This window comes from Furipterus horrens, unplaced genomic scaffold, assembly GCF_987537825.1.
Source record: "Furipterus horrens unplaced genomic scaffold, mFurHor1.1.pri manual_scaffold_3, whole genome shotgun sequence".
Classification (NCBI taxonomy): Eukaryota; Metazoa; Chordata; class Mammalia; order Chiroptera; family Furipteridae; genus Furipterus; species Furipterus horrens.
In genome coordinates this window covers 9,029,207-9,051,609 of record NW_028327173.1, presented here as the reverse complement: position 1 = coordinate 9,051,609, position 22,403 = coordinate 9,029,207, and the positions used below count along the sequence as shown (strand labels likewise).

Below are 22,403 nucleotides of genomic sequence, written 5' to 3'. Positions count from 1 at the left end.
CTGGGTCATGCAAGCCTCTTAAAGCTCTTCTTTGGACGCCTCCTGGGGAACGGAGACGGTCACTGGTTTCTGTCCCTGGGACGGGCCCATTCCTCCTCCCCGTGCTGTCCTCTGCAGAGCCCCTGGGACCCCCAGGTTGTCCCTGGGGAACTAGGGAGCGGTGTTTCTGCCCCCAGAGCCTTCCCTGCCCATGACCCAAAGCATGGCTGGGAGGGTGTGGGCCCGTGAGGTAGATTGACACAGCAGTCCCCTCAGCCTGCCTGGCTGGACCCCAGAGCGCTGGGGTGGTGTGGGGTGCCAGGAGCCCTCCACTACAATAGAAGCCTTTCCCCTGCCCCCCGTCTCCAGCAGGGAGGAGGCGCAGCTGGAGGAACAGGTGCGGGTGGAGCATCCTTGCGTCTCACATCGGCCCCTCAGGTCGCACTCCACGGATCCAGCCTCAGTTCTTGCCATCTGTCACTCCCCCAGCCTAGGAAGGGGCTGGGGGCCCCAGGGGCAGTGCAGCCTGCTGGTTAAGGGCAGGTGGCCTCTGGGTGGGGGAGGAGGTGACAGGGAGAGGCTTGAGGAAGAGAAGGGTGTGTGTGGAAGGCAGGCTCACGGGCAGAGAGCGGCGCTGGAGCAGGCAGGGGACAGCCAGGGGTGCGAGAGACTTGGGGACGCGGGCAGGGAGCCAGCGCTGGGGTCCCAGCCTCAGGAATAGCGGCAGGGGGCAGGGAGAGGCCGGGCCACCTCTGTGAGACCCCTCGACTGGCTGCAATCAGACCTTTAAAGGTTTTCCGTATGGTCTCTTCAGACAGAGCCGAGGATTCAGGCTGGGCCTCCGGCTTGCCCGCCCTCGCCCGCCCTCGCCCGCCCTCGCCACGTTCTGGGCCTGGGCCAGGAGGTGGGGCCACAGCCCCTCGCTACTTGAAGGTGGACTGCAGCTCCTTGAAGGCCGCTTTCCGCTGCTTCATCTCCTCCGCCTGCTTCTTCCGCTCCTCCTGCTCCGCCTTGATCTCCTCCTCGAAGCGGCTGGACACGTTGATGGCCTGGACCTGGGGTGGCGTGGGGGCGGCTCAGGGCTGGAGGAGTCCTCCCAGCAAGGCGTACACCTCCCCCTCACACTAGCTCCAACCCTGGTCCTGGCTCCACCTCTCAGACCCTCGGTTTCTCCATTTAGAGCCTGATGCTCAATAGCTCCGACCTCACGGACTCGCTGGAAGAGGTGACACACATTCAATGGCTGCTGCATAGCATAGCCCTAGACGTGGGAGCGTCTGATGTTGCTTCCTTAGCTTGTTTCCTGTCCAGGGCAGCTCAGCTGCGTGCTGGTCCCACTGATGAACCCTGAAACAGCCCTTCCACCCTAGAAGCCCAGAAGGAGGCGGGAGGTGGCCTTTAGAAGGAATGTCCTTAGCCAACAAAGGAAGAGGGAGAAAGGAGAGGTGGGTAACCTGAAGCCCTAGGATGGCAAGACCCAGGAACCATACTTGACCCCTTTTATCTAAGCATGTGCTGAAAGTGGAGGGTGCTGTGCCTGAAGTTGGCCCCTTGGGGGTGTCATGCTTCCTCTAGGCTGGGGTTGGCGGGGCTAGTGTCTCCAAGAGGCCCCAGCACCCACTGTGTGTTTCTGGGCCTGCTCTGCTATCTCCGAGCCTTTGGGTTAGTGACCAGGGGCAGCTCCAAGTGGTTCCTGTCCTCTCTTCAAGAATAACACCCCTCATTCACCCCAGGGGCAGGGGGAGAAAGGGGCAGCGGGAAAGTATCGCAGCCTGGATGGGAGGGGACAGAAGCCAGCAGCGCCATAGGCCTTGCCCAGCCCAGCCTGGGGGTCAGCTCCCCATCTCCTGTCTGCAGCCTCAGCAGAGGCAGGAAAGGTTGGTGCTGACCCTCGAGCTAACCCAGGCTCCTGTCATACCTCAGCCAGCCCCGTCATTGAGCCGGGGCCAGGGCACCCCACCCTGGGCTCCACACATCCTTCCATTCCTCACCTTGGCTTCAAAGAAGCTCTTGGCCCCCTTTACGCCCTCGGTGGAGACGTCGATCTCGGAGAGCCGAGCTAGCACGTGCAGCCCGCTGTCCTCTTGCAGCTCTCCGGCCGCTGCCTTGCGGAAAATCAGGAGGAACTGCAGCAGGAAGAAAAGCGGGGGTGTCAGAGAAAAAGGGAGGGGTCCGGTGTCCCTGACCGCACCCAGGCCCAGCCTGGCATCCTTGGGAGCCAGATGTTTGGGTTCCCCCTTGCCTCCCTGGGCCTTGGTCTTCCCATCTGTACAATGGGAGACTAGGGGACCCACCTTCTGCCCTCCCAGGATCTGGGGCTATGTAGCCTGCTTGGTCCACGCTCAGCTCCCATCAAGAGACTTGACATTGTCTCAATTTACCTCTTGTCTTTGTCGCCAATGTTCTCCCAACTAATTTGCTCTAAATTCCATTTACTGAGTCCTAAGGTACATGACAGTGCCCATTTTACAGAATGAGGAGGTTTCAGGGATAAAAAAAAATTCCGCCCTGAATCTCACCACCAAAAATTGATGGAAGGATTTGAACCCATGTCCTGACTCCAAACCATTATCCTGTACTGCCCTTACCTTTCTCTGCCCCATCTCCTCTCTGCTTCCTGCTAGTTCTCCAGGGCCTGGGCTAAGCTGACTCTTCAGAGGGGCCGCCCCTGGCATTTAACCCCACGCTGCTTGGGGTCCCGCAGCACCGCCACTGGCAGGGAGCCTGTGGCCGCCTCCGCACAACCGGCTGACCCATGGGGACTGAGTGAGATCCGGGGTGAAGTCCCCCAGTGCTCAGTACATGTTGCTCCCTCTGACTGGCCCCCTCTCCTCCTGAATCCCAGCATCATGTCACTTCACTCTGGCTTCTCCCACTCTACACCCCAGGACCTGTGGAGCACAGAACCTTCGACCGCACCCCCAGAACCCACACAGGGTCAGGTATACAGGAGTTACTCCATAACGTGCTCGCTACATGATGAAATGGATGTCCCTCCTCACTTAAGGAGACTGCCCCCCTTTCCCGTGCCCAAGGCCACGGTCAATGATGCGGGAGGGCTAGTCTCACCTCCCGGAAGCTGAGCTTGCTGTCGAAGTCCTCGTCAACCTCCTTGATCATGTTTTTCAGGCCCAGGTGGGTCTGAGGAGCTCCGAGTTTCTCCATCATAAGCTTCAGTTCCATCAGGTCGATGAAGCCATCCCGGCCAGCGTCGTACCTGTGGGCACAAGGTGGGAGGCGTGAGGACATCTTGACACCTCACATTTGACCAATCCGAGTGGTCATAAGCCAGAGTACAAGGCTTCAAAGGGCACTTCCCACCAACTTGTCATCCCGCCACGGCTGAAGGGGACCTCAGCCCAGGCGGAGTCTTGATCTGTGGCCCAACTACTACTGCTTGGTTACCTCTGATGATGGGGAACTCACCACATGGCCTGGTAGCCTCCCACATGTTAAACAAGCCTGCTGCAAAGGAAGCTGAAACCATAGCCTCCCTGTATTGAATGTGGCAAGAACAAGCAGGGAGAAAAAAATTCATGATACCACGGGGCTACAGATGGGGAGGGTGGGCTGTGACAGTAACACTCACTGACCATCGCCAGGGACATCTTGGCCCCATCTCTCCCCTACTCCCTGCCCCCACCCAGGAGGGAGGCAGAAGGTACCAGGTGTCACAGGGCAGGGACAGAGGTCACAGGAGGGAGGGCCACTTCTGGTTTGCCTGGAGGCGGCTGGGGTGTGTTGAGGGGACAAGTTATGCAGGGTGCCTGAAGCAGCAGAGGGGAGAGGGCTGTGTGGCTGGAAGGGTCTGGGACAGTGATTACGTGACCAGTGTCCCTGCTTTGCACATTTCAGGTCTCTCTCTTTTTGACCACCAGCTGCCTGGCAGAGACAGGGATGGGCTTGGGGGAGGAGTCTACACGTCCCTCTCAACTGGCCTCCTTGCAGTAAGAGCTTGGTCAGGGCTGGCCTCCAGACCCCGTCCCCAGGCTAGGGGGGCTGCTGCCTGCGCCTGGAGCACACAGCTGGGCAGATGTGGGTGCCGTTCGCACAGACCAGCCGGGCCATCTCACCAGGCTAAGCAACACCTGCCTGCCAGTTTCCCGGTGGGCTTGCCAGTGGTCTCAGAGCTGGAAAACCAGGCCTTCTCCAGAGGTGACACTGAAGAAACCTTGTGAAGTCCCCAAGGCCTCACGCTGGCTGGGTGATGCTAGTGTGATAGTGGGGCTGAGCTCCAGATACCTGTGTCCTAGAGACTGGAGTTCCCCGTTAACACAGATCTCATTTCCCTGCCTCTCCTCTAGTTACACGTGAGCTTTGCACGACTTTGGACATCTAACGGCAACCACTTTTGCTATCTGTCCTTGTGTCAGAAACTTTCTATACTGTATTTTACGTAATCCTCAAAATAACCTTGTTTTATAATAGAGGCTCAGAGAGGTTCAGTGACCTGCCCAAGGTCACACAGCAGCACAGGAAAGAGCTGGGCCACACCACCCCACGTCTGCTGGGCTCATAAATCTGCACATTTGCTCTGTGCCCAGTTTCCTTCCACATGTCCTGGGGTTGCCAGCAGAACAGAGACGTCTGCTCGGAGCACTGAGTGGAGCATTTGCGTGAGGGGTATAAATAGTTCACAGCAAGTGAGTCAGTGGTTGGAGATGATGCAGTCTCTGGGAACCCTGCAGGGAACAGGGGACCCTGAGGCCTTCTTCCCCACTATGGGAGAGGACTGGAGGGGGACACCTGGACCGGAGGTCCCTGTGGGATCCTGGAAGTCAGGCTGGCTTAGGATCCATGGTCCAGACTCCACTTAGAGCTGGAGGAGCGCTGCTGGGGGCAAGGCAGGGGCCCCTCCTTTTGCCTTTGTAGCCTGTCTGCCAGCTGGTAAGGGGCTGTGGGGCTGCTGTGTGACCCTTAAGTGACAGGTTTTAGAGCAGCCCTGTGGAGAGGAGCCTGGTGAGGGAGTCATTTTTTTCTGGGCACGTCACAGGAACTCCCCTCCTCAGTGCCCCTCAGGAAAACAGAGCTCCTCCCACTTTCTGAACTTGGGCTCCAATGAAGGCCAGCAACATGTCAGGGCTGGAGCAGACGGCCTGGGTCCCAGTACCCTGTGCCATGTGAGCCTCCAGCCGAGGCTGAGACCCCCTGGCGTAACGCTGACTCACAGGATCACTGTGCGGACTGAGTTTATAAATGCCAAGCACTTAGTACAGAGCCTGGCACATGGCGCTGGCTCCAGAAATGGCAGCTGCTAGCACTATGAGGAGGTGTAGTTAACTTTATTAAGCCTCTACTATGTGCCAGGCATTTTCTCTTTACAACCTCTGCGCTCAGCAACCCTGGGAGGTCAGTAGTATTTCCCCCATGGGACTGATGAGGGAACAGGGCTCGCAGCGAAGGCTGTGGCCCCACAACCAGCAGGCCAGGGGTTCGGACCCCCACCTCTACGATTCCCACGCACCACTCTCCCCACCGCCGCACCCCTCCTCTCCAGAGCCCGGCTTTATTTCCTGCTCCAGTGGCTGGGTTTCTCCCGCAGCCAAGGGTGGCTCAGTTTCAGAGGAAGTGCCGATAAAATGTCCAAACTTGGACGAAAACTTGGGCTCTGGATTTCTTGATCTCTGGCAACTCCCGGGCCTGGCTGGGCTGCAGCCAAAACCGCGGCTTGAACCGCTGCCGGTCTCAATCAAGGGTCAATCAATGACTGGGTCTGAGCTCCATCCTGGGCCAGTTCCAGCCCCCAGAGGGGCGATGCGGGGGCTGGCCACAGTGCCAGTGGATCAATAGCCAAGGTGGCGGGGGTGACGGAAGTCAGGGAGAGGTCAGGTGCTGGGGTGACACTGGAGAAGGCTGTTCCCTTGAGGACCCGCCCCCACCCTGGGAACGGGAATCCACCATGTGCCCTGGGCTCTGCTGGGGGTGGGCTCCGGATCACTGGGTCAGCCAGGTGCCAGGGTTCACCTGAAGGTGACATTGAAAGTTTGTGATCACATCAACTCTGCTGAGACTGACCTGGGTCCAAACCTCAGATCTGCCCCCTGCTGGGTAGGTGACCTTGGTCAAATCACCTGCCCCCACAAACCTCAATTTTCCCATTTACATCATGGGTATCAAAGGACCTGTCTCAGGATTGTGGAAGACGATTGAAAAGAGATCCTCAGCACAGATCCTGGCCCACAGTAAGCACTTAATACACACTACCTATAATAATAAAATAAAAATAAGTGATCACTGTTATTCTTTACCTTTAGCATTAAAGATTAAATGAGGTTATAGATATAAAATGCCCAGACATAGTAGGTGCTTGAAAGCTGCTAATCTCATTATTAATACCAGTGGCTACTGAGAACTTGTTGTGCGCCAGATACTATTAGGTACTTTGCACATAATGGGACAATAATAAAGAGTACAACGGCTTCTCCCCTGAGCGCCCGTCCTGCCAGAACGTGGAGTGGACAAGACATCTCACAGGTCCCTCCAGCATCTCGCCCTCCTCTGAAGATCCCACTACTCCCATTAGGCCTGAGTCAAAGACCCCACCACTTCGCTCTCTTGCTGGGCAGAGGGAGAGGAGCCTTGGCCCTAGATTACTCTCCTGTCCTTCCTGACAAACCGAGAAGTGACAAAGGGGGAGACTGTCACTGTGCCACCAGCAGGTGGATGACTGGCAATGCAGAACAATGTTCTCAGATGGTAAAGAACAGGCATATCCCAGGCTGGGGAGACCCTCATCCATCAGCCCTCTCCCTGAGCTGGAACTAAGGCTGCAGGTGGCTCAGAGGATCCCATGAAAGAGGTGGCACATGAGAGCCCCTGGGTAGCCCGGTCTGTCTCCTTCATGCTGTGAGGGGACATCAGGGCCCAGAGTGGGCAGCAACCAGCCCAGGGTGACACCGTTGGCAGACCGCAAGAGTCCAACATCTCTCCTCCCTGCCTCTCCCTCTTCTTCCTGGACCCATGGAGGATCCCGAATTCTCAAGCTTGCTGGGATAGGGGAGGCTGGGCTGAGAGCCCTGCCCGGCAGGACCAATTCTGTCCAGCAGGACTGGCAACAAAGCTCCCGGGCTGGGAGCTCAGTACTTTTCTCCAGCCCCTGGCACTGTGCCCACATTCCTACCCGCCTCCCCCTGAATAGTTCCCAACAGGGAGGGCCTGGCAGGCAGCTGCCGCCCCGGATGCTGGCAACAAAGTCCCCTCCCATCCGTCCTTGAAAGTAGAGCAGCCGGCCGCCACCCAGGCAGACTTTGCTCTTTGGGAAAAGCAGGTCCCACCAGCTGGCTGCTCCTCCTCCCACCGGCTTTGATAACCAGGAGCCACGGGGTGGGGCCAGTACCGTCCCCATTTCATAAGAATATTCTTAGTGTCTACTCTTTGCCGAGCACTTACTATGTGCCAGGCACTGTGATCCTCACAAGAACTCTATGACGCAGGTATAAATACCCCCATAATATAGATGAGGAGACTGAGGCTCAGGAAGACTTGGTCGAGGCCACAGTCAACAAGGACCTAGCTGGGATCAGATCCCGGGCTGGATGAAAGCACCTTTTAACTACTATGCTCTGCCCCGATGCCTACTGACGTCACAGCAGAGAACCTCAGGCTGGGGAGGGACACTCCTGGAGGCCACATATTTAGCCATTTGTGAGGGTCAGATCCTTACTACAGTTTTCCTCCTTGGTGACTTCGATGCCTCTGAGGATGGGAAGCTCCCAGCTTCCCTCAAGCAGCCCATTCTGGTGTTGGAACTGTCCAGGAGGAAGCCAGTCCTCACACACGTCCCCTCCCCACCTGTCAACTGTGCTGTCCTGTCTGATGGCAGAACGAGGAGTTATCACAGCCATTACACAAGAGGAGGTAGGAGCAGCTGGTTTGGGAGCACAGGGGACCCAATTCTGTCTCTTCTGATTCCCACCCTAGGCCTTTGCTGATGGCCCCTCTGCCCATGGGCATCACCAGGAGGTCAGACAGCTGGAGAGGGTGGCGTTTATGGACCAGGGAGCCCCTCAGGCCCACCTGGCTTTGGTCTCAGCATGCATAGACCCGATCCTTCCCCAACCTGTCTGGGGAGGCCCCAGGAGCTCCTCAGCCTCTACTCTGTCCTGTGAAATGGGAAGACAGGTTCCTTGGGGCAGGAATGTTCTGGAAGACAGAGGACTTCTGGCCTTGCTAGGTATTACAGCCAGCATGGCTCTGCCTGCCTCCCCCGTGCATGTGGGTGCCCACACGCTGGGTGATGACAGCAGGGCAGTGCCCATCCGTTCCCGCACGCCCCCACCCGAGACTGCCTGCCTGACTCATGTGGGGAAAGCCCGGCTGCTCACCGCTTCCTGCAGCCCTATCTGCAGAATCTGAACCGCAACCTATGCCCTGCGTCAGCCAGGGCTGTGCATGCGCGCGCGCGCACCCATTGCTCTCAGGGTCAAACAGGAGACCCCCAGGCTGATGGCAATATGCTGGGGGCTGTCAGGGCTTGGGCACATCCTAAACTGGGGTCTCACCACATTGTGCTGGCCGGGCTGGGACAGCTCTCTCCACTCCCAGGGTCAGCAGCGGGCTTCCCACCAGCCCACCCTGCCCGGCTTCCTTCCCTGCCCGCCCTTAACAATGGGCACCCCTGGTGGGTCTTGTGAGAACAAAAGTCCCGATCCGGTAGGTCTGGGGTGGAGGACCTGCGTCCCTACTAGCTCCTGGGTGATGCAGATGCTGCTCTATTTGGGTCCCACACGAGCAAGGGACTTGGAGTCAGACAGACCCAGTTTCAAATCCTGTCTCAGCTCCTTACGAGCTTGCGTGGCCTGGGACAAGTCATGCCAAGCTCCCTGAGAGCCAGTGTACGTAACCGTGAAGCGGGTGATGACACTCTTACAGGACGCTCAGAAATGACAACACAGATAAAGGTGCCTGGAATGGAGTGGCCCTTCAATCAGATGAAGGCCGAGTGCCGGGAAGGCCTGGAGGGGGGTCGCCACCCTGGCTGGGATCCCGGGGCCTGGCTCCCGGCTAGCTGCGCTTTTTGGCACAGAACCCTCATTTCCCTTCAGCCCTTGAAAAGCAGAAGTCAGCCAAGCAGAAGGCTGCTCAGCAGTCAAAGGGAACTCGGCTGCTGGAGAGTGTGGGACTGTCACTGCTGAGGTGGCAGCGCTAGTGACTCCCTCCTCCGGCTGGGCTGGGCTCCTCTGGCAGAAAAGGCCTTTGACCTCCCGAGGCAGCAGGGCCTGGGCTCTAATGGCTAAAGGCAGGCCTTGGGCCCAGAGGGAAGGGAGGGGTACAAACCAAAGGGGAACCAAAAGCCCTGGGGGAGGGAGGAGAGGAGAAGGGGGGAGAAAGGTGACTCAGAATCAGAGGGAAGGAGGAGGAACAGAGGCTGGCTGAGCTGGGAACCCAGCCTCCCCGGCCAGCCCAGCTCCTGGCTGCTGCTGGTGGGACATCCCAACCTCTGTACCCCACACCATAGGTCCCCCAAGGCTCTGAAAGGCCCACCCCGCAACCATAAACACAGCCCTCACATGGCCTCTGGAGCTCCCTAGAGACAGACCTGGCTGTAATCCTGCCACCTCCTTGAGCCTCAATATCCTTATCTGGCAAATGGGGATGATAGGACTCACCTCACTGTGCGGGCAAGAGGGTTAAACTCAATTTCTGAAATAACACACAGTAGGTCCTTTGGGAGCACCTGACCCTGGGGCCTCCACTGACCGGGGGGTGGTGGGGGAGGGCGTGGAGCAGGGCGCTGTCCTCAGGAGAACTTCCAGTTCTCATGGTAGAAGCAGAGAAATGGAACCTCCCATCTCTAGCCCTGTGGGCCTATCCCCTCTCCCCCAAAGGCCCCTGTACCCTGCCACTCTCTGGGACTTTAAGCTTCGAGGGCAGGAACTTTATTGTTGCTTTAGTTTCCTGGGACATGCACACAGCAGGAACTTCACGGAATAGCTGCTGGATGAACAAACAGAGGAGCGGGCCTGAGGGTTTTCAGAGTCATCACCGAAGTTCCTAAAAGCCACAGACCGGACCCCACGGTGGGCTCTGCAAAAGCTCAGGACTTAACCCTCCGAACCTCACCTGGTAGGTTCTGCGGCGGGAGGCCGAGGCTCTGAGAAGCCGAGCACCCCGCTCAGAGCGGTGGCGACCAGCTGCTGGAGTCCTGCTCTAGCGTGGCTCCAGAGCTGCTGTCTGCTCTCCCCTCCTCTCTGCCTCCTGCCTTGCATGGAATTCAGTGATAATGAATGCCCTTCCCCAGTTTTGTTATTCATCAAAGCACATGTAGCTGTCAATCAAGAGCGTCTGTTCAGCAGGAGAAAAGGGTTCTTGGGGTTCGGGTTTGGTTCCTGTCATTCCAGCCCAAAGCAAGAGGGTTGCTGCTGGCTCAACCGTGGGGGGTAAGTGGAGGCAGCTGTGGCTTCTGGGGCGCTGCCTTGGGGACAGCCCAGACAACCACCGACAGGGACTTAGTATAAGTACTGACTTTGTCCCAGGCACTGGGGGAAGTGCTACGTAACAACCCTGAGAAGCCGGTGAGGAGCTGAGGCCCAGAAAAATTGCAGTGTCCTGCCCAGGACCCAGAGCTGGGACTCAAACCCAGGGCTGCAGAGTCTAAAGGCCCCGCTCTAACCATTGCACCACACTGCCTTCCAGGAAGGCCTCTGGGGCAGGTACTGTGAGCAGCCAGGGTCTGAGCAGGTGAAAAGGAGGGGAGGGCAGGGTAGCAAGGGAAGAGGTACCCACAAAAGGAGAGGGAAGCCTGCCTCTGTGATGCAAGGGGTCACGAGACGGCTGGGGATGAGGCTGGGCGGGCAGGCACGGAACTAGGGCACCGTCCTCAGATTCCACGGCAGGTTCAGAATTACATGGCTGCCTACATCTCTGGCAGGTCTCGGCTTACAAAACCCTGCAGAGTCCCACTCGGGCTACTGCCAGCCCAGAGGGGCCCCCTTGAAGCTCTCTGGGGCCACACCATTCCCCCCTTGCCTGGAGGGTTCCAGAGACAGCCCTGGATGGATGCATGGAGAGGCAGGCTGAGGGTGGATTAGAGGTGGTAGATGTAGTCTGAGCCACACAGAGGGGAGGACTGACTGTCCAGGCTGCGCTGACGTGGCGCCTCCGTGTGCTGGCACCGTGCGTCACCTGCTCTGAGCTTCACCCCCCGATGCGGGGACCACTATCCCTGCTGGCCAGACAAGGATGCTCTGGCTCAGTTGCTGAAAACCTCCCTGTGACCCCAAGCAAATCGCCACACCTTTCTGGGTCTCAGTTTCCTCTTCTGTAAAATGGGGAGTAGGGCTGTCCCTACTGGAACCTGCACGGCTGTGGCCTGAGGCCAGTGATGGTGGCGGAGAGCCCATCTTCCCTCTGTCCCCTTCTCTCTCCCTCCATCCCGCTCCTCAGGGACTGGGAAGCTCTGGAAGGCAGTTCTGCCATCCAGGAGGGTTCAGGACCCCTCAGAAGTAAGGTCACTGCCAAATCACCTTTAGGAATCATCAGACAGAGCCTGCTCCTTTTATAGATGGGAAGACTGAAGTCCAGGGAGGGCAGGCAGACTAGGTAACTCAGGGGCAGAGCTAGGACAGGTGCCCAGGCTTCCGGCTCCCTCTGACCTCCCTTCTCCCGGACTTGGCTCTGTGGATGGCTTCCCAGGAGGGCCAGACTCCCTCCTCCCTGCCGCGGGAGCTGGAGGTGCAAGTCTCCGCGGAGCCCTGGCTGCAGTCCTCGGGCCCTGCTTGGATCAGGAGAGGCTGCGGTGCCACTTAAGACAGCAGAAGCAGAACTGGGGTTTTGTCCTCCACGAGAGCCTGTCTGTTGGCTGTTCACAGCCGGCCTCGGCGGGGCTGGGCTCAGCTGGCACAGTGAAGCCTTGTTTCCCTGAATACAAAATCTGCCGCTTTCCAGTCACGCCAGTTCCCCCCCACCCCGCCGCGGGCAGCACTTCCTTCCCTAGAAGTCCAGCTCCCTGGCCCCTTCCTGCCCCCTCACGCCTCCCTGTGCCCCAGCAGCAAGCGGTAGCTGTGCCAAGAGAAGGGTTGCAAGGGTTCGGGTCCCCCAAGTCTTCATCAAAGTCCTCCTCATCAAATGAACACCACAAACAGCCTCTGTAGAAAGTGAGCTTGTTCTGCACACACACGGCTTGGAGACCACTCCCCCCAAGTCGCAAGCCCCTTGCAGTCTAGCTGCAGGCTCCCAAGTCCCTGCTCTGCGGGGGTCTGGGCTCTCCCAAACACCTCAGTCTCTCTCTCTCTCTCTCTTTTTTGGCAGGGGGCAGGTTTGCTGTGGAAGCCCATGAGAAGGAGGGCTCTAGGGGAAAGGAGCGGGTTGGCGGTGGGTGGGCCCATAAGGCAGAAAATCACCCGTGAACAGGGAAGGGGGTGCTGGAGGCGTGTGTTTTCCTACGTGGAAGCAGATGGCTGTGATGGGACACCAGAAAGGAAGAACGAGGGCTTTGGAGTCACAGACCTGGGTTCAGATCCCAGCAAGTTACTTCTGTGCCTGAACGCCCCAACGGCGCCATGGGGATGATGGTGGCTCTGTCACGGGGTCGCTGGGAGGAATCCGTGAGCTCCTCAGTGTCTTTGCTACTACTGATACAGGGATCTTGGCTGCGATAAATAATCTCGCCTGCAGTCCAGGGGCGGGCTCTACCAGGAAGCGCTAGGCAATGAAGCTACACCTGCTCTAAACTCAAGGAACTTTAAATCTGTTCCTGCCAGAATTTTGGAAATCATCATCTCTTGGAAATCCTGGAAGCTTTCTCCTTGGGAGCCCTGTTCTCCTGACTGTGCCAATCTCTGGCTGGAAAGAAACTTAAAAAGAACTCCCAATAAGACCCTGGAGTCAAAGAGGCAGCCTCCGGGCTCCGGGACTTGCAGGCAGAGGCCCAGAGGGGAGGCAAGGCTGGTTTCCCCCCAGGCTGACTCCTGGCAGTATGGTTGCTCAGCCATCCAGGTCTGGGAACCAGAAAGCTCTTCCCCTGCGTCACTGGGGCCAAATGCAGAAGCAGCAGGTGCAGCTACTGCGAGAAGTGGCGAGAGCCTTTCTCAAGCTCTGGGGTTGCAAAACACCACCTTCCTGGGCTTCCTGCTTGCTGGCTGGACAGTCAGCTGCCTCCGGGGCAGACACATTACCCCAGACTGCTCCACCTTCCTCCTCCAACCCCTCCCCTTTGCTTGGGCTGTTTGTCTCAGGGCAGAGACACCTCCCGACTCTTCCACCCTAGACTCAGCTTCAGGATATCTTCCCAGATACACTCCAGACCAGTACTCCTGGGCTGTGTCCCCCACAGAAGCCAAGGGCATGGCAATGGGCAACAGGAAGTGGAAAGGGTACCTAAGGGAGGGGGGCTGTGTACCTCCATCCGCCCTCGACACCGCTGGAGGTGGGTGTGGCTGACCATCTCAGTCCCAACTGGACTGACCCAGGGACGGACCAGAGGGGTCCTGGAGCCCTTTCTCTCTAGTCCCTCAACAGAGATATTAAGGGGCTAAGGGCTGAAGCCCACCCATCTGGGGTGCCTTGTCCAATCTGCTGAGAACAGGGTGTGGAATTACATGGAGTAAAGTATAGGAGTGAGCGCAACTGGGAAGTCAGGGAAATGTAAGGCATCTGGGACCCTGTGTGGGGAAGGAGGGGCACAGAGGAGGGGGTGAGGGGAGGAAGCAGGGGGGCAGTGACTGCGAAGCTGCTGGGGGAGGCTGAGGGCGAGGGAAGGGAGGGGCAATGTGTGGGGGGAGGAGGGGATTAAGCACTTAAGGGATATTTGTGGGGGGAGGTTGCACATACTGCAAATAGGGGGCAGGGACTGAGGGGTTCTTCCCTAGGGAGACTCCTTGGGGATCAAGGTTGGGGTCCTGGCTAACAGAGTGGAGGTGGGGGGCGGTAGAGGTGGGAGGGGCTGAAGGATCTTTGCCCTTAGTTTGCTACCAGACGCTGAATAATTACACGGGAAGAGGGAAGGAGGATCTGAGAGAGGCAGAGGAAATGAAGGGACCCCAAGGAATGTGTGTAGCACCGAGTACAGGGAATGGTCACCTTGGCTGAGGCGCTGGGGGGTGTTTGTGACCAGCGTGTGTGGGGTTGGGGGTGTGCGAGTCCTCAGTCTCAGTGTGTGGTGGTGGGGGAACAGTCACTAACAGGAGAGGTCCTAGGCCAGCGACCCGGAGTGATGGTAGTGGGGGCTCGCCGGGACTCGTGATTATCTAGAAGGAGCCGCGGGGTGCCCCACTCCGTGTGCGTGCGTGCGGTGCACTGGGGGCGGCGTCACCTAGTGGAAGGGCAGCGTGCCAGGGGCCGGGAACCCCCAGACCCATACACCTAGTGGGGCGGAGGGTTCCGCAGTCCATGATTATCTGAAAGGGGCCGCAGGGTCCCCACCACTGGTGTTTCGGGGTTGGGGGAGTAGGCTGGCGGCAGGGGTGTCGGCGCGGCTCGGGGTCGGGGGTTCGGGGCCCGAGGCCGGCCGGGGGTGGGAGGAGGGGCCGGGTCGGGCGGGCACTCACTGCTTGAACATCTTCTCCATGTCCTTGATTTGCTTCCTGGAGAACTCCTTGAACTCGGTGTAGGGGTTGAAGACGCGGCGGCTGGGCGACTGGGGCTCGCCGATGCCCTGGTTGAGGTCGGCGCGCCGCAGCAGCTTGGCGCTCAGCTCGTCGTCCGCGCTGCCCAGCGCGTCCGCCGCCTCGTCCTGCGCCCCGGACGCCGCCGCCGCCGCCCCGTTCAGGCCGGGCTGCTCCGGGGCCTCGGCGCCGCCCTCGTCTTCCATCTGCAGCCGCCGGCTCAGCTTGCTGGCCAGCTCGTCCGTGGCCATGGTGGCCCGCGCGGCGCTCGCCTCGGCCGGGCCCCTTGCTCGCCGCGCGCCCGCACAGCCTCTGGCCGCGCTCTTCCTCTTCCTGACACTCCCCGCGCCAGGCGCCGCCCCCGAAGGTGGGACTTACGCCCCTCGGGGCCCGCCCGCTCCCCGCCCCCGCCCCTGGCCCTGCGCAGCGCGCGCGGGCTTGGTGTCATAACTGGGGCTCCTGCGTGCTGCTGGCGCAGTGTGCTGGTGATGCCGATCCCGCCTCCATGCGCTCCGTGAGACTGGGGGTCTCCGTACAAATGCATCCCCTGTCTCCATTCTCAATGCTCCAGCTGAGCGGGAGAGGTCTGGCTGGCTGGAAGGAAGAGGGGCTCCTCCACTGCAGTTTGGGGGTGGGTCGGGGCTTCGGGGATCGCCGCCCGCACCCCTTCTCTGGAGTCTCCACACGATGAAGTCGTAATCTTGTGTCCGTGGCACCCTGTCGGGCGTCATGGAGACGACTCGTTGTTACGCACTGGCGTTGTCATTGAGGGTTGCATGGGTATGAAGAAGGTGTCCCCGGTGAGCAGGAAGGAACCCCCGTTTAGATTTAACCACAGCGGAAGCTGATGCATCTTTTGGAAAAGGATGCACCAGCGTCTGCGAGGGAGATGGAGCTGGGCCCCAGCCTAGAAAGGTGTTCGGAGACAGGGGGAACGCGGAAGGGTGAAGGGGCTGGTCCTTTCCCCCTGGTTCAGCGCGTCACATAGATGACTTGGCAGAATAGCTGCTGGGCCACGCTGTCACCTATGACTCTGCTTTAGGGAAATCCACTGGATGATCTCAATGCTGCCATTTCGGTGAGGGCCCCAGAGGAGACAGGTCGTCCTCAAAGGCTTCTCTCTATGGTCACCTTCAAACTGCAAAGCTGTGGACTTCCAGCCTAAGAAACCCACGGTGGGGGAGAGGAGAGAACGGGGTGGCTAATAACACAGAGTCCCAGGCTCCAATCCGGGCAGACAAAACTGATCTCTGGGGTAGGGCCCAGAACTCTGCATTTTAAGAAGCACCCAGGGAAGTTCTGCTCACTGAAGTCTGAGAATCACTAATCTAGAAGGAGGACCGTGCTTTGTGTTTATTTTCTAAAATGTCAGGATGACGTTGAAGACCCCTATGCAGAACCCCTCCCAGTAGTCAAGGTGCAGAGCAAACACAGATACAGGGAACTCATGCTCTGGAGGCGGAGGAGCGCCTGAGAAGGTAAAGCCAGCGGCTGTTTGAAGGTGATTGGTATGAACAGACCCTCACTTGAGATATCTTGTTGATTTGCCATAGTTTAAGAATATTGCTGAATTAATTTAAAAGGCATTTAGAAAAGAGTGAAATTGAGGGAAAAACAACTTCAGCATTCAGAAAACATGAAACTTTCATTAACTTATTGTTGAGATTGTTTCTGAGTTTAATAAAGATGTTCTGGTTAAATGACATGATTTTGGTTTTTTTAAAACTTGGAATTAAGTTTCTGTCGGCCCTGGGCAGTGTTGCTCAGTGAGTTGCAAAAGTCAGATTTCTGTATCTCCCATATGCAGCACTGAAGGACCCAACAGAAGTCCAACAGTTTGTTTTTTATTGAATGCAAAAGACTAGGGACAGGGTGCAGACTGAAACCTTAAAAATTCTGTCTGCAGATGTTCAGTTTTGCCAACTTCTTAGCCTTCTTCACAAAGCAGCTAATTACTTAAAAAAAAAAAAAAAGATGAACCTCACCTTGCTTTAACCTATGACTTATAATGGGTCTGCACGAAATAGGGCTGCCTTTATTATGAGATGCTTTGCATCTGCTCGACGTGGCAGCAAACTTTTAACAGGGAAGAGATTGTGTGAAGGTTTGTGTTTTTTAAAAAAACAAAATTTCCATATATGTGAAAAACCTGTTTAGTGTGAATTATTCACACGGGCTGTATGTATTAAATGCCCCAGTCAATTACCCATTTGGCTTGTGTGGACGCCACCCTCAGGAGGCAGGGCCAGGCTCCATGATGCACACGTGGGGGAATTCCTGGTCGTTACCTATTCCATCTAGTGAAAGAGGAGTGGAACGCCCAGGACTTGCTATAATACGCAGGCAGAGCTCAGGAAATGCTGCCGGAAGGGCAAGCCCTTTTACCACCTTGGCTTGACTTTGTCAGCTTCTCCGGGTTTTAGAGTTCTGAAGGATGAGCGCTCAAGCTGCCCAGTGCTCTGCCCCATTTGCAGAGCTGGGCTCTGTCTATAACAGACAACTGTTGATCTGCTCTAAAGCCAGAGATGCATGCTGGGGGCTGCATTTTATTTAAACATTTTCCTTCAGAAGCTTTTGGACTTCAGGAAAAGCACTTCTTTAGAAGTCAAAGAAGTGGTGAAGAAAGGAAAACTGGGGGTGACTGCTGAGCATGTATTAAATCGTGAAACTCCCAGGAACTATCGGTTGCCTGTTCATTAGGGAAATCACTTTTAAAAGACCCTGGTGCTGTGTTGTGTCCCAGGCTTGGATTTGGGCAGAAAGAAATGATCTGGACTGGTTCCGCATGACAGCATTTGGTCATGTGGAAAGAATGATCTTCAGGGAAAATCACACCCTCGGCAAAGGATTTTTAGAGGCGGGGTAAGTGAGAGCCGATTCTGACAGCATCCCAGCATCGCAGGAGCTAGGCTTACTTAGTCATCATTGACTTCTGTTTCTCTTCTTCCTCCCACATCTTCTTGTGTAACTGTCTTTTGGGGAGGGGTAAAGTCCCATAAAGAAAAACAATAGCACTTTGAAAAGGAGTTGGAGAGGTTGGAAAGAGCTCTTGGGTGATGGATGGGCAGATGCGGGGAATGTAGAGGGGCGTTGCAGAGCCTGAGAGAACTGGGTGGTCCCTCCACCCGGAGATGCTGGGAGGACAAGAAGGGACGAGGAAGGCCGGCAGAGAGCAAGTTGACTCAAAGTGCAGTAGACACTTAGCACTTTATAAACTCCAGCTTACTAATTAATCATCGCAAACACTCTGGTCACCAGGAAGCCCTTGATGGATTGAGAAGGTGCACAGAGGTCAAGGTTTAAGGACAGCCCAAGTATTCATTTGGAGCGATTGGAGGGGTGATGGCAGGGGACGGGGTCAGAGCCTGGCTGGTCTCAGAGGCTCGCTCACCTCCTGCTGAGTCTGGACGCAGTGGGAAGGGTGCACCAGGGAAGGAAGGAGCTATGTCAGGCAGGGGCTTCTGGGACGTGGAGCGGGGCAGGAGGAAAAGGGCATGATGGGGACAGCTGCTGGGACCCATTGGCAGGTCATTAGAAACCAAGCCATCTATTTATAGAGCTCTCTTTTTGTGGTTATCTTAGATGTGATGAATCTACCTGAAAACCGAGATCACCTTTCAGATTAGTTGCATATGCTCAACTTGGAAAAAAAAAGGCTGGAAAAAAAAAAAAAAACCAAACACAAGACCCTGGGCGTGTGTTTTCTGCTTCTATTAAACCCCAGGCAGTTCACTGTCCAAGTTTACCAGGCCTGAGTTTAGCCTATTTTAAACTCTCAAAGAGTGCGTGTGTGTGTGTGTGTGTGTGTGTGTGTGTGTGTGTGTACCTCGTGGCTTAAAACCAAGCAGTGCTGCATCTGAGGTGTCCTCTGGGACCCCTCCCAACGGTGGGGATACAATGGACAGCCGTGTATGATGATTATATTACACTGTGAAAGCAGTGTGTGTCCACACCCAGGCAATCAAGTCATATTTATTAAGTGTGTTGGGCACTGGGCTCTGGTCCTGGGATTCTTCTGGTCCGGGGCAGGGGTAGGTGGGAGGAGCAGGACTTGGCAGTATGAAGAGTGAGATTTGTTACACTCCATACTAGGGGTCTGGGGGAGGCTAAAACTCTTCCTGCCAAACAATCCTGGGACCCAGCACGTATTACAACCCGCCATGAAGCTATTACTAAAATACCTGATGCTACCCACCCCCCTCCCAACACAACTTCCTGGGGGAAGGGAGCTACCTGTCCCTCTGGTTCAATTTCCACTCCTCAGTGCCCAGCATGGGATCATTGTTGAATGAATGCAAGATGACTTGCTCTGTCTAAAGGCCGGGGAAAGACTGGGTGCTTTCTCAGTGTCCCCTCCAGAGCATCCAGAGGCCCATTTTTAGGTCTCAAGGTCACTGCCAAGAAAGAGAAGCTGCTAAAGTGACACCTCTGTGCACCCACATGACTCAACACAAAAGATAACAGGAGATCTTCAAAAACAAACCTCTCAAGTGTCTGTGCTCTACTCCTCTGAGGACAGTGTCAGCGGCATTGGATAGGGATCGAGGCCGAGTGACCTGCTGGTCCTTGGGCATCAATGTGGCCCAGAGGTCATTTGGAGCTCTCTGCTCAGCAGACAGGGTGGAATGAATAAGTGGAAGGTACAGACAAACACCACATGTGGCCGCTGCAGGGGCTCTTGAGAATGTGGGAAACCAGAAGGGAAATTAGAAAATTAGCATAATGCAGAGAAAGGCAAAGTCAGCTGAAAGAGAGAGACCGTGCCTAGGCCAGGGACCCCTGACCGAAGGTGTTAACTAAGGAAAGCAGGTGACTCTCAGAGCGGGCTAGTAAACCGGGTTGCCCAGAGGAAGGGTATGTGCATCACAAAGGCTCATTCTTTCATGCTGGGTCCAGATTCACTGGCCAAACTCCCAGCTGTCCAGCTCTGATGGTGACAGGCAGTGTGGGGTCATGGTTAGGAGGCTGAACATCCCACGGGGGTGACCTTGGACAAGTGGCTGGACCTTTCCAGTCTCAGTTGCATTGTCTACAAAATGGCAACAGTTATCTCCTCCTGGAGCCCTTGAGAGAATTAAGAGGAAAAAAATTATGTAAAATGTTTAGTGTGGTGCATGGCACATAGTAAAAGCTCAAAATGTTCTCAGCGATGGAGGTGCTGAGAATCCGCCTCCCTGGCGGTCATGCGTGGGTAACAGCCGTGCAGGTATTAATAATCTAGCCTGGGTGAGAGTTTAACACAGGGCTGGCATATCTTGCCCATTGCCTATTTTTATAAATAAAGTTTTATTGGAACACAGCCACGCTCATTTGTTTAGGTATCAAGTCGTAATGACACAGTTGAGTAGTCATGACAGAGATTCTCTGGTCCACAAAGTAAAATGACCCTTTACAGGAAGAGTTGCTGACCCTATCCTTATCGAGGAGTAGATAACCAGCTGGTTCCTGGACTTCCCTGAAGAAGGTGATATAGTGGAGCAGTTCCGGGGACAAAGTCCGGGTTCTGACACTCTTGGTCTTGGGCAGGCTACTTCCTATTCATCATTTTCACGGAGAAAACAGGAGTCATACACATAGTGAGGACCAAGCGGGCCAATGTCTGGACTCTGCTTACCATTGTGTCTGATGGCTTGCGAAGAGCACTGTAAAAAGTTTGCTGTTATTAGCTGTTAAACTGTAACTGTTGAAAGGCACAAAGACTTCCAGAAGAGGGTAACTGTTGCATGCAGCTCTCTCTACAGAATACCCAGCAGGGATTCCACAGAAAGCTGGTGAGGAGGATGTGAATGGCACAGGGGGGCTCTTCCATGCAACGTACCCGGTAAATGACCCCAATTCCTTTTCAGGAGAGCAGCTGATCAGAGCAGGAAAAGAAAGGCGAACGAAGGTCAAGGCCGTGAAGTCTAGCACAGTGCCCATGAGTACCTGGTGCAGAGTAGGTCCCTAGTATTTGTTGCCTAAATGAATGAAGGCTGATCGTTTAACTGTAAAAGTGATTTATCAGTCAAAGGGCACCTCTGGCTTCTATGATGATAAGACCACAGTCAGCCAGAAGATAAAATGTGCTGCCTGCAGTCACTTAGGGCCTTCGGAATGAAAGCAATATGCTAATGTACAGAGGAAGCTCAAAGCCAGGAGGCTTCGGAGGCTCCCCACCGCGGGATAGAGGCATTGCAACGGATTCCTGGGGAACAGACAGGCAAAGAAAAACGTTTAAAAAACAAAAGCAGGCACATAAGGTCACGAATTGGCCCAAAATAACTTGGGACACCGAGCAGACAGATGCAGCAGCACATCTTGATGGAAACGAGGCCAAGCCGATAAGCTGAAATAGTCCACCCTCACTGGGTGACCTGACTCCCGCTTCAGGAGGCCTCGGCTCAGAATCGGGGAACACGTTAGCATCTGTGGGTCTGGGCTTCCTCTCATCGCTAGCGTGTTGCTTTCATTCCTAAGACCCTAAAAACTGGGGAACCACTCCATGTACCAGGAGCGCGCTTTGGAATGCAGCTCCGGAAGCTGTTTTTTTCTGCAGACTCTCATGACTCTGATTTCCACAACAGCAGGCTGGAGAGGCTCTGCCAAGTTGCTAGAGAAGGGCACCTTATCTGCAAAGTCACGAATCCAAGAATGCGAACGGGCTGTCGTCGGGGGAGGGTGGAAGGAAGTTGCCTTAGCTTCTTGGGGGATCAGAAGATTGGGAGGGCTTGGGGAATGCACGTGCCTTGTTGTACTTTGATATAACTCCAGGGGAAAGGTTTCTGCTAGCTTCTCAGAGGAGGCTGGGTAGCAGAGTGTCCTAGAGAAAGTTACTTTGGTTGCAAATAACAAACATTCAAACCAGCTGAAGCAAAAAAGGGGGAATCCCTGGGGGAGAAAAGCCAGTTCCTGACTGTCCTGACTCTTCAGCTTTGCTTGCCCTTTGATTCTCTGACTTTCCTCATTTTGTTTCAATAAACCCCCTTTCTGCTTAAGTTAGCCACAGGAGGTTTCTGTTGTTTGCCACCAAAGACCCTTTGAGTGATACAAAGGGTCCCGGTGGAGCCCAGGGGCAGAGGTTGGAGCTGGCTTCCACAGGGAAAAAGACTAGGAACCGGAAAGTTATCAGGTATCAGCTGGACGGCATTCAGCTTCAAATGATAAAACTCCGAATGTGGGTAGAATGCAAAAGTTTGGAGCCCCTCCCAGACTGACGCTGGCCTCCTGGCTTGCTTTGTCTGATGGAATATTAACAAACCAAGACCAACGAGATGTGTGTTTGCTTTGGGGCTTGATCTCTCCTACTGCTCTTAGGAACCTGGTCCCAGCCCACAGGAATGAGCCAGGTCTAGCCACCTGGGTGATGAGAGACTACGCCAAGCAGAGACAGACTGTCCCAGCTGATGCCTCTCCAGGCTGGGGTTTCTCACTCTTGCTATTACTGACATGTTGGATCAAGTATGTCTTTGTTGTGGTGGGCACTATGGACTGTGGGATGTTTAGCAGCATCCCTGGCCTCTACTCATAGATGATAGCAGCACCCTCCCTGTAATCCTTTCCCAATTGTGACAACCAAAATAGTGTCCAGAAATTGCCAAATGTCACTGGGGGTGGGGGTGGGGGGTGGGGCAAAGTCGCCTCTGATTGAGACCACTGACCTAACCCAACTTGCCTGCAGTGACAAGGCATGTATGTAAATGAGGCCATCCTAAGCTATCTAGCCCCAGCCAGGCCAGCCCAGACCAGTATAAGTGCCCAGCTTGGCCCATGGGAACATGAGAGATAATAGTGTCATTTTCAGTCACTACGTTTTGAGTAGTTTGTCCTGCAACACAAATAGGTACACCTGACTACAGTGGCTTGAACAGGAAGAAGTTTATTTGTCTTCCACAACAGGAAGTA

At 55.7% G+C, this 22,403-nt stretch overlaps 1 protein-coding gene across 1 annotated transcript; it reads right to left on the bottom strand.

Moving 5' to 3' along the window:
- Positions 1–385: 385 nt before the first annotated feature.
- Positions 386–14,847, bottom strand: EFHD2 (EF-hand domain family member D2). Its single transcript, XM_090271459.1, has 4 exons — positions 14,466–14,847; positions 3,049–3,196; positions 1,971–2,105; positions 386–1,034 (listed from the first exon to the last, which is right to left on the bottom strand). The coding sequence occupies exons 1-4, from the start codon at positions 14,771–14,773 to the stop codon at positions 903–905; spliced, it is 723 nt and encodes a 240-aa protein (XP_090127585.1). The 5' UTR covers positions 14,774–14,847; the 3' UTR covers positions 386–902.
- Positions 14,848–22,403: the final 7,556 nt, after the last annotated feature.

Excerpts from the sequence above, each read along its gene's own strand:
- EFHD2 (XM_090271459.1), bottom strand. The coding sequence starts at position 14,773 with ATGGCCACGGACGAGCTGGCCAGCAAGCTGAGCCGGCGGCTGCAGATG. Across the intron at positions 2,106-3,048 it reads GCAAGCTCAGCTTCCGGGAG|TTCCTCCTGATTTTCCGCAA; the intron begins GTGAGACTAGCC and ends TTCCTGCTGCAG. Across the intron at positions 1,035-1,970 it reads AGAGCTTCTTTGAAGCCAAG|GTCCAGGCCATCAACGTGTC; the intron begins GTGAGGAATGGA and ends ACGCCACCCCAG.